Source organism: Opisthorchis viverrini (assembly GCF_000715545.1).
Source record: "Opisthorchis viverrini unplaced genomic scaffold opera_v5_4, whole genome shotgun sequence".
NCBI classification, from domain to species: domain Eukaryota; kingdom Metazoa; phylum Platyhelminthes; class Trematoda; order Opisthorchiida; family Opisthorchiidae; genus Opisthorchis; species Opisthorchis viverrini.
Genome location: NW_008751660.1, coordinates 1417097 through 1431071, shown reverse-complemented (window position 1 = coordinate 1431071; position 13975 = coordinate 1417097). Strand labels below are relative to the sequence as shown.

The following is a 13975-nucleotide window of genomic DNA, read 5'->3' as shown; positions in this document are numbered from 1 at the left end:
GCATACCACTATTCCGTCTAGCTCCGGTCCGTGCAAATCTCACATTGCTTTCTAACAGTAGATGAAAATTATTTGAGCGAAAGTGAACCAAGGGTCAATAAAAAGGCACCGAATTCGGAGTAGGTCACATACAGCAAGAGCACGTAACTAAGAAGGTCTCCAAGAACGTCAGTGGTGGCAAGTAAGGAACACGCCCTTAGACAATAAGAACAAGACAGAATCAACTATTCGATAGCCACCTACCGGATCTCGTTTCAACTTTTCCACAAACTCGTCTGCAAGTGCGATTATCTCAGTCTCGTAAGAAGGCACAGCTGGTCTCTGTGGTGATGGTGATTTGGACCCCGAGTGTAAACTAGCACCAAGTGAGCGGTGAGTTGTCGATTGACGTTTGACCAAAGGAATGGTTGCCGTACACGTTTCACCAAGCCGCCCCCCAGAAGAGGGTGACTTGTTGTTAGCTTCGTGAGGAAACCGTTCAGCATCGACGGTGGTCCCGTTTGCTAATTCTAAAACAACAGCGTACCACAACGAAAGAAGTGAAGGAATGAAGATTGCGTCATGGAGATCAACTTTTTTCAAAAAAGCGCTAAAGAGAATGACCGACTTGCAATTGGTGTGGTGAACCTCAACTAGAGATTCCTAAAACTGACTTTTAAATAACTACAGAAATAAAAGTAGAAATTCACAAACATATACACTTACTTCAAAGGGTGGTACAGGCAATGAATGGAAAATTTTAATTCGCGTCATGGCAATCATTAGGTACACGAATGGGTATGTGTATTGTGATAAATTACTCACGCGGAGAGCCGGCGTTCATTGGTGAGCGTTGGTGATGTTGAACTTCATTTGTGGCATCGCAGTTCCAGCTGTTCATGTCATCAAACTCCATGGAACCATGCGTATTGTCTCTCTTCAACTGCTGCTCGGCTGGAGTCTCCCCAACTTGCACTTCACGTGCTGAACCATTTAACGACACATCCTCTCGAGAAGTTGAGGTTGCTTCACGGACGAGATGAAAGCGGGTTACCTTCTTGTCTTTCTTTGGTCCACCCTTCGCCAGGATACCATCCGTGGGACGCTCCGCGCTGGTAGACCGTAAAATTCCAATACCTGAATCCGATCGATGTTTGTTCGCAGTAGAGAGAATATTGCGCTCAGGTGTAGACTGTAAGGCCGACTGATGGACGCTGTTTCGGCTAACAAAGTAAGCACGATAAGGCATAGCTATCCACGACAGTACAAATAGCCCTGGTACAGAAAAAGGACTGAAACATCATGGAAACCGGGAATATCCTGATGCAGAATCACATGAGTGCCTCAACTGTAATAGGCCAGATGACTTTCGTTAGTATATGATAGTGAGTAGTTAGTATATGATAACTAACAGGGAAAATGGAGTGAAACTGTTTGAATTCTGTCAAGGAAGTTGGCGTTGTGGTCCACACAGTTGCAACACGTCCCTTTTATGAAAAACACATTCACAGCTCAGCTAACTAAATCCATCTATATAGTTCGCTTTATTTGAACCACGCCTTATTTGGCTATCAGAGCACTTTTCTGAGTACAGATAACCCTTCTTGGGGAAAGCACGGTCACGAAGAATCAGGTAATTCGAGTAATCCCGTGGGCTTACCCTTGGAAGCATCGCCCATCAAATCATGGCTGACGACGAGTGCTTCTGTAGACGCAGTAGAAATGGGTTTTCCATGGAGAGAACATTGCACAACGCTACGAATGACGGCAGACACCCTGATAACATCAAACATAATCCTAGTTATGGACCACGGAAATCCATCGAAGACATGTTTAGTGAGTTGAGTGAATCAAGCTGCAATCGCCCTAAAAAACATTCGGTCCATTCTGCATCTTCTGCGTACTGCAGGAATTGATACCCATATTCAGGTTGCAATCGTTGGAACCATCAACCTACCGACGGATGGACTAAATACAACGAATTTAAAGATCTGAATCATTATGATAAGATTGGTCGGTATCAAGCGAATAATGTCAACCAAGATATTTCGTACTTTAGGAATGACAGATGTGAGTTAAGCATAATTTAAACACAACTTGGAACAGCGGTGAGGGACACAAGGGGGCATCAACGTCAACTCAACCTAAGATATCATAAAGAAGCTTACAGCTTCGAGACAACTTGTGACAGACTGATTGTGTGTAAGGCTTCCAGACTCATGAGTGTTGTCCTTTTATCCTGCAGAAGAGGGGCCGAGCCGATTGTGTTTTTCCAGCGTGAAGGTTGTCTTCAGATTGGTTGAGCTTAAGTTCTAAGTAGAATTTAGCAAAGCAACCTAACATCTCAGAAAGATCGCGGACGAAGACGCTGCGTCTGACCTCGGATGTGTGTGTGGCTAATTCTGTCTCAAGGCACCTGAGAACCAACAATCGGATGGGTCGCTGTATCTACGATTGCGAAAATAGGGCTTCGTAATAAACCAATCGATAGACTGAACGAGACGACTGAAACAAAGACGAAAAGAAGCAGCTTCGTACCTTCGCAAAACCGGAGGATCGTATTGGATATCCGCATTTCGATTGCCATTGAAGGCCATCGAGCCATCCACAAGCGACATTTTTTCAATCCGTTCCTCTGCTCGTTGGAGACGATCGCGCAGAGAATTTTTACCCAACTTCGATATAAACGATGTGGTCAGACTAGAGAACGATGAATTTTCAGCGATCTCTTCCAACAGCTCGAATTCCTCTAAATCACTAACCTCATTGTGAAGACCATTTTGTGACACTGATGAGTTCGGAGCAGGTAGCTTCTCAATATTGCTGGCGGAACTGGCAGGTGAATGCGAATTTAGCTGCTGCTCAGCGATTTCAATCTTAGAGTTGCTGATGGACTTTTTCCATGGCATCAGTCCACACAATAAACCCCCGGCCGGATCTTGCAATGGAGATATTTGGGTCGGTGGAGAAAAGCCACCCACCACGTTTTGCGAATGAGCGTGAGGCAAGCTGTGTCGCTAAAACGGAATGACAGGCACCAGAATTGGTGGGAAACAGGGTAGATATGTAATGCAAAGTTTTCAAAACAAGCAGATAAATACTTAATGGATGCGAACCATGGGAAAAGAACTTCTAAGAAACAATTGGAAAGAGCAAAGGGTGTGATGCACCACGTAGTAAATAGCACCTCTCTCAAAGCGGATCATCATAACGGAGTTGCCCTACAAAGGCAATTATTCCGCACTCGACATATCACACCTTCTAGGTGCAAAATTGTCAAAGACCGATTTTCCTCCTCAAATTAACTACGTATGATGAACACTGCGGAGTACTCATAAGCCCGAAAAGTTTTTGAAAATAACAACGTCCTAATATTCACATATTTCGAGCATCCGAATGTTTGGTGAGCTCTCTCAGAATTTTCTTCACAAAAAGTGAGGTCGGACAAGGACATCCACTCTCTCGATTCTTAATCAACTTCATCGTCGATAAAATAGTGAGGCGAACGCTGGAAGGTATTCAAAAACCGGTGTTCAAATCGTTGCTTATGAGAACCCGGTCGATCTGGAGTGCGAAGACAACATCATCCCCAACTCTGAAAATGAAGGCCAGGCACAAGTTCTGTTGAATAAACTGAACACCAGCGTACCACTTTCCCGCATGCATCTTGCACTTTCACAATACAAATTAACGCCAATTTACGTCACTTGTAGCGTCCTTGGGTCTCAAGGGTAGCGTGTATCAGTGTGGATTGTATTTTTGTATACTTCTTTGACGTGGTTTCTGTAGACCAATGGTGTGAGGAGTCTTCTGGTTTTTTACCACTAATGTCCCATAAGGGTTGCTGGCGTCGGATACCGGATGTCAACGAATTCACAACGAGGTAATTAGAAAACAGGTATTTTGTTGTGCGGAAAACACCCAGTACCACCAACCGCGATAGCTCCGCACGCATGCCGAAAAGTTGTCTACCGAGACAAGTCTTGTTCTTCGCGTCCGAAACAGGCCACGAAGAGTTTAAGTGATGTTCGTCCGGTCAGCCTTCCAGCCGGGGTCTCCGACACCCTTTGCGCTTGGCTGGTAATGGTGGCGACTAATCGATGTCACTGTTGTACGAGAATGTCCGACTGAGCGTACAGAGATCCAGGAACCTCAGAGTTCTTGCGGTAGGATAGCATTACGCCTCTTATTCACCCACTCTTTTCTCTTCTAATCACTTAAAGGCAAAAGGTAAAATGAACTTTGTAGTTGTACGTAGCAACATTGTCAACAGTGATGTTGCTATCTCTGATGTTGACTAATGACAAACAAGGTTACAAAATCTGTCACGCAAGGTAGGTCGATAATAAGTAAACTCACCTGGTTTGGCTGTACGAAACCAACTGAGTTGTTCTGAATGATGGATGACTGAACTGTGTGTTGCTTTTTGCGCAGTTCTCCAGCTGGATCGCGAACCGGAAGCCCTTGTCGCCTTATTTTGCTGCACCAAGCTGCCATGCCTTGACGACGTTTGAGAAAAGGGGCCGGTTTGGTTATTACGACCCGTGGAGGGATAGGCCTCTTATGAGTAGTACCACCACTGTTTTTCTCGCGCTCGTTCTGCGATGCAAAATTGCGAAGTACAGGTAGACTAAAAAGGCTCACTTAAATAATTCCCAAACAATGTACGGCGCTGAGTTATCAACAGGAGGCTCCATGGCATCTACTTTTTTACACACTTTAAACCTAGTACTTCTAGAATTTACAGACAAGAGTGCACAAATATGAACAAAACCGCTAGAGTCACTTGTTGTAATAAAAATGGGTCAGTAAACCGAAATCGTATTTTATGGTGACCTGTTTCTTATTCAACAGTAGAGTGCATGAAAATTTCCATTCAACTAGCTATATCTGCGTCGGTAACTTCGTATGTTCGGTATGAATAATCAAGCACTTTAGACGCTTTGGTTGCGGCGACACATCAGTAAAGTCCAGCAACAAACCAGAAGTGAGCCAAAAACGCACTTTATTTTTGTGCTGAAAAGCAGTATCAGTAGTCGTGTACTTGTCTCTTGTAAAACTCGAGGTGACCAACATAGTAATCCATCGCTATTACCGTTCGGAAAAAACGGAATGAATTCTATCCCCTGCCATCGACGTTATTGAGTGCGGCCATATCAAGGAGTCATTAATTGAAGGGCCGCAAACTGTATTCAAGTTTAATGAAGAACTTCGGCGGGGCGACACTTTCGGTCGCAGACTGCTTTAACTCTGCCAGTATTTGGGCTGCTCCGACCACCAGGGTTGTTCCAATTTCTCCATTACCCCCTCATCCCTCATTATGACGCCATCAAAAGTAGTCCACCTATGATTCCAAGTCATTGATTTGAACCAACTCGTTTTTCCTTGGTCAAAAAGCGAAAAATATGGACACAAGACGGGTTAGATCAGCTGACTAACTGACGTTCCCAGACTTGAATCTCTGACAAGGATGAAGATTATTGACAAGTTAAATCAAGTTTTACTGATATAAATTATAGCATTCAAAACAAAATATAATATACTGTCGGGTATATGGGTAGTCTTCCTGCCTTCCTCAAAAGTTCATAAGCCAAAGCGGAACAGGTGTATGAAAAAGCTTAGATGTTTCATACTCACATAGTAAATAATGATAGCAGCACACCAATGCCTCGGTCCTCAACACACTAACATGACATACCGAGTTAAGAGTTCTTATGACAACAGATTGGATGTGTCGGGTATTGGGTAGTCTTCCTGCCTTCCTCAAAAGTTCATAAGCCAAAGCGGAACAGGTGTATGAAAAAGCTTAGATGTTTCATACTCACATAGTAAATAATGATAGCAGCACACCAATGCCTCGGTCCTCAACACACTAACATGACATACCGAGTTAAGAGTTCTTATGACAACAGATTGGATGGTTACTCGTACTGTGAGGAAATTTGAGACTTTTGATGGAAATTTCTTCACATTACGAACCCTCACGGGAACGATAAAATTCACCCGATGAGTGAAGCTTCCATCTGATAAATCGTTCCTTGGGGAACCAGTCAACCAATGTGACCTGATGTGGACCCTGTGATCGAAGGATGAGCAGCATTATGTCCTCTCTAAATGCGAGTTAATCACACTGCTGACCAGGCACTCGTGGCCGAACGGTTGTGTCCAAAAAGCTGTGCTCCTCGGTTTTCCAGCATAGATTTGCTTCACTTATCTTCATCGAGATTGAACAATACCAACTTCCACAGATATACATACGTTCTGTTCTACTAAGAGACTGACAATATGCACGCAGCGACATAGTGTACTGGTGGCAGATCACGATGACCGGAATGACGATACCGTCAATGATTCGTCACTTGCCCTATGGTTCCAGCTGAACAGATGTCACCGTGTGTGAACACTGGACTATGACACGGGAAATCTCACAACAAATTGGCACGTGGATCAGCTGGAATGTTTACGGTTTTTGGGAGTCAGTGTCCATATAACTGTTCTTATTACAAAGTTTTGTTAAAGATAGTAAAGTCTCCGAAACAAACCCCTTCAAAACGAGATGTGTTTCGTATGGCGAAACTTTTTTGACTAGGACCTTTTACCGTAAGGAGGCTACTACAGGAGCGGATAGTGCCTTATCACCAACCAGATTCGCCCAGCCTCTTTCTCGGAAACAAGTAGGACCTGAACATCATCATGTTTAAAGCAATCAGACGGTTTAGCAGAATTTCTCCTGTGGCATTTGGTTAGCGGGGGGGGGGGGGAATGCCCACGTAAACCTAGTTTCGTTCGTGAAACTGGAATTGGATCAAACTGCATTGGATTACCCAGCCAGCAAAAGCTTACTTTATTTGTTTCGTTTCTCGAACTTTCCTCCGCCTTCATGAAATCTTCGGGATTTTCTCGGCGCCCAGGACTTTGCGGTTCCTAGAGTAAGCGAGAAAAGCGAAACTGTGTGAGAATGAACTCTTATTTAGACAAGAACTTGTGAGAAACAGAAATGTGAGGAAACAGATCCAATAAACGTGTCGTTGCGATAGCTGGATCGTTATTCACCACACAAGAGTTCGACACAGGTGTACCGGTTTCGCTCACTTCCAACGCATCTGTCAGAATAAAAGCAACCTCAAAAGGTATGACGTTTTCGGTAGTTGCAAGCAGCATGCTTGATAAAAAGTTGCTCTGAAAAACTGTTGCCCGTGATATATATATATATATATTATATCAGCCATTTGTCCTGTCTTGGGTCAATGCCACATCCAAGCAGCTTAGCTTCTCTTGTGACAACATATGTGACAGCGGTGTCCTGATCAACTACATAACTACATAGGCTATCGCTGATTGTTCGATAGCGGCCAAGCCTCCAGAAGTATTAGCGATATTGGAAGCAGATGTTCACTCTGTTATAAAAACCAGGCCATGGTCAGCCACTTCAGCTGAATTATGTTTACCCCGCTCTGTCTTCCACAGTTTATGAGGCGTGCCAACAGTGTCTAAATCAGCGTCACCCGCACGTCGTTAGGTGTGTTTACTCTGTCCTGACAAACGCGCCATGGATAATTATTTTCCAAACTTCACTGCAGCTGTCATATCGCACTCTCGTAATAAGCCATTTGTTCTTTTCCGAATGCCCAGCTATAGGTTGCAAACAGCTAACCTAACAAGTTGAGAAGAGTTAAATACTGTTGACCAGCGTTTGTGTTGATCCACTGCCAGATCGTTAGCACTGAGAGTGATACTAAAATGGCTGGTATGTCAGGGAAATTAACATACTCAATATGGAGTTGAGTATCTATTGGAATTCTGTACTAAGCAGTCTGGAAGTCGGAGGATCCGTTCACTCCGAGGGGTTCGTTCCTACATGGAGCTACATTTTATGGATGTCCGGGCAGCCTCCGACTCAGTTGACCTCAACGACCTATAGAACCTCATTGCCGTTATCATTTACAGTAGCAAGAGAAAACTGGCGTTTCAACGTCGTTTAACTATCTATATATTTGAATAGCCATATAAGATAAAGAGTAAAAATGGGATTTAGCGCTAGCTTATCACAAACATCTGCGGTGCTTGCACTTCCAACACTCAGCCAGATGTTTCGGATAAACTGAAGGCCTGAATGCTATCGACATTGATTACTCGCCATATTATTAGGTGTCTCTATCTCAGCACATGTATCAATTTGGCACCGTCCTGGAAAACTAACAGCACAAACAACGTCAAAACTTTTCGTGACGTCATTCCATTCTGCTATATCATATTTCGTCCAGTTATGGGTTTCCACCATCCCGAATCGGGTGCGGAAAAAACCTCGTCTCGATAAAAAAAACTCGGCATGCGTAAGGCAGCTCAGCCACCGAAGCTTTCAGTGCTAGATGCAACCCTCCAGGGAAATGCTTTCTACTTCACCGTTTCTTGATCACCTCACTGCTGATTCACAGGCTCCGACCAACCCCAGTTATAGTTCTAAGACACTGGTAGTCAAATACGTTAGAGTGACGCTCCCGCAAGGAGTCGTCGAGTCTCGAGGACGTACGACAATACAGCCTGCACTGTAGTCCGATAATTCGTCTTTCTAGACCCACTGATATGCCTCCTTGATGGTACAGGTGGCGCAGACTGACAGAAATAATTCCGGTCTTTGAGGCTCGTTTGTTACAATCCCGCCAGAGATAATGCAACTCCAAAGGCACGTACGTTGCAATATAACTACCGATGTCCCTCCTTAAATTCTTAGAGGCATATTCAAACACTTTACACCGGAGTATGATGCTGCACTTTGTGAGCGCAAAGCAAATGTGGTACATGTTACAAACTTTTGATGGTGGAAGCCTGACTTCGGGGATCTGGTGATGTTTGAACGTTCCAGGATTAAACATATGGGTTATTGATATGTTCAGTCACTGTAGTAGCAGCGGCTGTATCGATTCCCGTGGATGTCGTAGGATGGGCAGAGTTAGGAAATGTTAACATATTTCCACGAAGTGTCAAAGGGATTTCGAGCGCACTTTGCACCAAGTATCATCAGGTCTTTCACTTAGGAAGAAATCTTTGCACATTCAGATGTTATTTGCAATGCAGTAGATTTCGTAGTATCAAATGTTTGGCGGCACTTCCGACGCTGGCGTGTCCTTGGACACGTCTAACATACAGCACCATCATTACTGCTATCGCATACAGGCTTCAACTTCTTCCGCCCGTTATCACAATCATTTACAGCTGCCAAAATATCAGCCTTCTAGATTCTTCCCATTTAATTCAGCCCACTTTTCGAAAACAGCCGTTTGCGACCTATGTGTTACCCGGTCCTAACATCCAAGACGATGAATTTTGGTAAATATCACTCCTGCCTTGGTGATACTTGCAGTGAATTAATTCGTCGCAGTGCAGTCATTGTTTAGGTAGCTGTCAAGAGAAGTGCACCCTCATGATAAACTCGAATTCCTCATTCCCAAGTTTTAAAGAGATATATAGAAGTGGGAAATCCTGGGGTGAAACGTACTTTGAAGGCATGGATCACAGGATTAAACAAGGGGCCACTTCCAACGTTCTGATTATGGTGATCGTCAGAGGCAGTGACATCATATATACCTCATATATGCCCTTGGCTGAAAAGTAAAGTGGAGGGACGCATCGCTAGCTTATCGCTTAGCTGCAGCACCATTTCGGTGGCTGCCATCCCACCAGAAGGAAGTACGACGGCTGGGATATTGCCAGGTTGCCCAAGCCTAGACTGGAGAAGTCGAGAGACGGAGGTCAGGTTCGAACCACGGACATACCGAACAGTAAATTCGCGCTCTAACCCCTGAGCCATCTCGCCCCTGCTACTAGCCTATCAAAGGCATTCCGAGATGCCTACACCTGTAAGTGTTCGATCAGACGATTTGGAAAGAAACTGACAATATGAACGCCACGAACAGCGATTAGTCGCTATTTCCTGCAACGTTTACAGCCAAGTGCAAGGGGAGTCACAGAAATCACCACCATCACTATTCCCCTCAATGTGATTCTCGATTACGGTAGTGAAGCATCGGTTTTGAACACTGATGTCATGCTGTCGATGATGATGATCCGTCATTCCTTGGATCGTACGCTGTATGGTGATATCAGTGACGGAGCTGCGCAAAAATACGGGAAGGGGCCAAGTCTGACGAACCTCACTAGTTGTGAGAAAACTTTTGGACGGCTCCTTGTGCACCCTAAGGCGATCAGAACTATCTATATAAATTGTACGAAAACTTCACAAAATTCGAGAATATTTTGTTGGCCACGCGCATGTAGAGTCCAAGATTCTTTTGATATCAAGGAAAACCTCCAGTCAGTTGACGGTAAGCGTGACGTTGCCCAAACACTTGATATAATGTACTCCATACCTGCTGGAAGTCTTGTCTGGTGCTCTCAGATTTGGGTCTCGCGTGGTGAGGTCGTTTTACAACTCGGCTGAGGCTGATATTCTTATGAGTGGAGCGGTCGTTCCTATGGACTCTTCGGCATGAAAGTGAAATGACTGGTTTAGTTAGCTGGAACGCATTATTGATTAAGGCGATACAAAAACATTCACCGCCATGTTTGAAGAACGAAGATAAGAGTTCATTTGGTCCTGTTGTTTGATAGCGCTTCGAGGCGAAACAGCATACTTATGTTAGAAATCGGAGTACCGTCTAAATTTAAAGAACAATGCTCGAATTTGGCGGCCCAAATGAAACGCAGAGGGTCAACTGAACCGGTGTTGAAAATATGTAGCCCAAATATTGTCCTGCTGTATAGTAAAATTCCAACGTTATCCTTCATGGCTTGACTAACAGCCGATCCCGTCTTGTGAAAAATTTTCCGGACACGCTCAGCTCCACTAGATTCCAAAGTGTTTTGAATGCGCTAGGTTTCTCCATTCACATGCAGTTTATGCTCGGGCTGGCGTGTAACAACCCTTCTGGATGAATTGTCCTTGGCATTCAAAAAGATAATGCCTAGCACGGAGAATACCAACAGTTCTGAAATCCAGTGGTTATTGTCGGACCATCAGGGGATCCACACAGCGAGTTTCCTGCTGTGTGAAGAGCACTGTTTACCTCATCATGCTTATGATTGGCGCCACCTGATGATGCGGTCATTAAAGCTTTCACAAGGACTAAATCGGAAAGGTTTTCGATAGCTAAACGAGGTGTTCTCCTGAATCTCCCCTGAAAACACGCAAAAATTCCTCACTTGAGCATATGAATGGACATAAGTGGCCCAGAAAGATTCATAATCAAGAATAAGGCCTTGCTCCCGGATACTAATGGCTATATGGTCAATGTGGCTCCATGATCATTCACTAGTAGAAGAGCGCTAGGTGGCGCTCGAGGATCAGTACAAGGCTGCATAGGACGACTAACAGCGTCATTACATTTAGAGTTCAAGCTAAACAGACTGAGTCGCGCCATTGACGTACTAAGAAGTTCTAACTGCTCATTGAGTCCGCTGCCGACCAGGACAATATCTGAACTCATGCTGGGCAGAAGTGGGTAGTTCCCGATAAAGTGTATCTCATTGAATCATAGCTAGGGGCAGCTAGTGGATAAGCAGAAACTACAAGTAAAGAATGGACGATACCTCGGCTAGTGTGGATTCTTATGAAGGTTGGCAAATAAACAGCACAAAGGTGGTTGTCTACGATGATCCGGTTGAATAACGAAGCCTCAATTACGGAGCTAAATCCACCGCAGTAGTCCACTTCAGTAGATGTAGAATCGCCTGAATATCGTAGATAACGAAGGCACCGTATGAGCGATTACCACAAATAAAGCCTGTTTCTGGGTTTCGGAGGGGCGGCAAATATTTATCAGCCGAGTGTCGAGAATATGAGTCAGGAAAGTTTGCGAGGAAATCTGCTCCAGAGTATGCTTCGCGCACTAAAATTCGTGACAAACACAGGAATACGTTCACGCACGTATTCCAACCCACAACCTGAAGGGTCATAAGAATGACTGACTTCTATCCATCGACCAACCTGGTACACGAGACCCAGTGAACGTCACACGGACAGCCACCAGTAAAATTTAATTGTCATTGTCACACTACAGTAAAGCACGGTCTCACTGTGAGATGCATAGGACAGAATTGAGAAAACCTTCGTTTTCAATCCATCGGTAATCAGAAAAGTGAATTTCTCAACAATTATTAGTTCGTTCGATACGCATCAGTCACTGTACACTCAAACAGTGTAATCCTCGTTCAAACGGATGACCAGTGAATACACTCATTTAGAGCTCAGAAAGAAGGCAATGGTACACTCTCGTGTCGTATTTCGCAGGGATTTAGAGATAGCTTCGTATTTGGCTGAAAGGATGGGTCTCGGCTGGTGAACTGCAACTTGCCTAGTATTGTGTTTCAGATTAATGTAATTTTGGCCATTACGTGGAAAGTAGTTTGGGTTATCTTGATTCTGAACTAGGAAAATCAGTGCTCACTCACGCCATTTAACCCAAACGACGAGACACACGGAATTATTATGGCATTCCACTGTAGCATGGCGTCTTGACACAAACTTTATGTTCTTGCTTCATCCAGTTCAAGAAGCTTCGAAAATACACGACAGCTAAAAGGGGAAGCGGGGAAATGCTCCAAGCAAAAAGAGGGAGATATGATTATTACTGTGTTTCCGTAGCAATAAGAGGGAGGAGGCACACATGCTGACCTCGTGATGGTGAGCATGATGGAACGGTTTAGGATGGTGATACACATCTGCTTTGATTTCAACCATATCGCAAGCAACATCCTATGTCAACTTGTTTGAAGCACCAAAGCCTCATGAATTCGGTCAACTTGAACGTCATTTATAAGCTGCTGCCGTAGAGCCCTTCACTGACCATTCTATCAGACAAATTATTGTGATCACGGAGAGCTGGAGCCACCTGATTCTTCAGCCACATTTGGAAAACGATATCGTGCCACATACTGGTTCGTTCGTGGTTCCTGGTGCTTATCCAAAATCCACTCGACTTCTTTCAGTGCCTTCTGCTGATACGGAAACGGGTGATCCCATGACCCAATTTAGAACGAAGACATCCAATCTAAATAACCTCCTTAAGTTCAATTTTAGGTTTGGCCATTGCCGGTACCTCTAAGTAGTTGGTGACTTATATCTTCCGGTCAGTCTAATCGCTTTGTCGATATTCTCATATGACCGTTCCAAAGCTAGTCGCTAACTCGTTGGCGTGGGTGTAAATCCACAAAAGGAGAACCTACATACAGTGATGTCACCCGACACAACGGCACAAATAAGGTAGGAACTGACCTTTTGGATAAGACAAAACATCGGATGGCCGACGGCTTACAGACTACTTGGTTGCTGGCTAGGTGATACATCGACTAACAGTCATATAGTCGCCAACTCCAGAGCGACTTATTTTTTCACGTTACTGGAGGTAATACAATCCTGTGGGGAAAAGACTCTAGGAGCAGAAGGTATTGGTCTTTTTACCGCTTGAAACAGAAACTGGTTGGTGCACTCTCTTGTCTCAACTCTTGAAGAGTCTTAGTGCATAATGTATACATGCCTGCATGTGTGCATTTTTTTGCCAGTGTGCGCTTAATTCCTTGGTGTCTTACAACCCAAGTTGGCCCGCTGCCGAACTTCTCCACTTTTTCCTCATTCTTTAACTTGACATCCACACCAGTTTAATCCTTAGGAGAACGTTCTCTGTGAGGTAAACTAGCTCCGGCTAAGGTCGTATCATTTAAAAGGCACCCTGGTTCCTCAGCTTTAACCTCGGGGCAGTTAGACGGACCTCAACATTATTTGGATCATCAACTAGACCTATTGGCGAATTCCGTCTCGCACTCTTCCACGCAACCGGCTTGATATACGATTCCTGGATACAATCAACCTCCGTCCGCATGATTATCTGAACCCCGAGCTCCCGGTCCGGATGACCTTCCACCTGCACTGTTCAAAGACGGGAATGAGGTCCTCAGTCAGCGCCTGTCCGACCTGTTTGCTTGCATTTGGGAAAAGGAGTCT

The 13975-nt window shown here is 44.5% G+C and overlaps 2 protein-coding genes across 2 annotated transcripts in view; one reads left to right on the top strand and one right to left on the bottom strand.

Annotated features, from left to right (window-relative positions):
• Nucleotides 1–13975, bottom strand: part of T265_00428 (hypothetical protein) — a gene marked incomplete at both ends in the record, with an annotated part of 49721 nt that overhangs the window by 20653 nt on the left and 15093 nt on the right. The window contains 4 exons of the mRNA XM_009164201.1: nt 244–509; nt 805–1271; nt 2518–2996; nt 6823–6903. Coding sequence (XP_009162465.1) covers nt 244–509; nt 805–1271; nt 2518–2996; nt 6823–6903 — 1293 coding nt within the window. The remainder of the gene's footprint in view (nt 1–243; nt 510–804; nt 1272–2517; nt 2997–6822; nt 6904–13975) is intronic.
• Nucleotides 1–13975, top strand: part of T265_00427 (hypothetical protein) — a gene marked incomplete at both ends in the record, with an annotated part of 28039 nt that overhangs the window by 2073 nt on the left and 11991 nt on the right. The gene's annotated exons all lie outside the window — the stretch shown is intronic.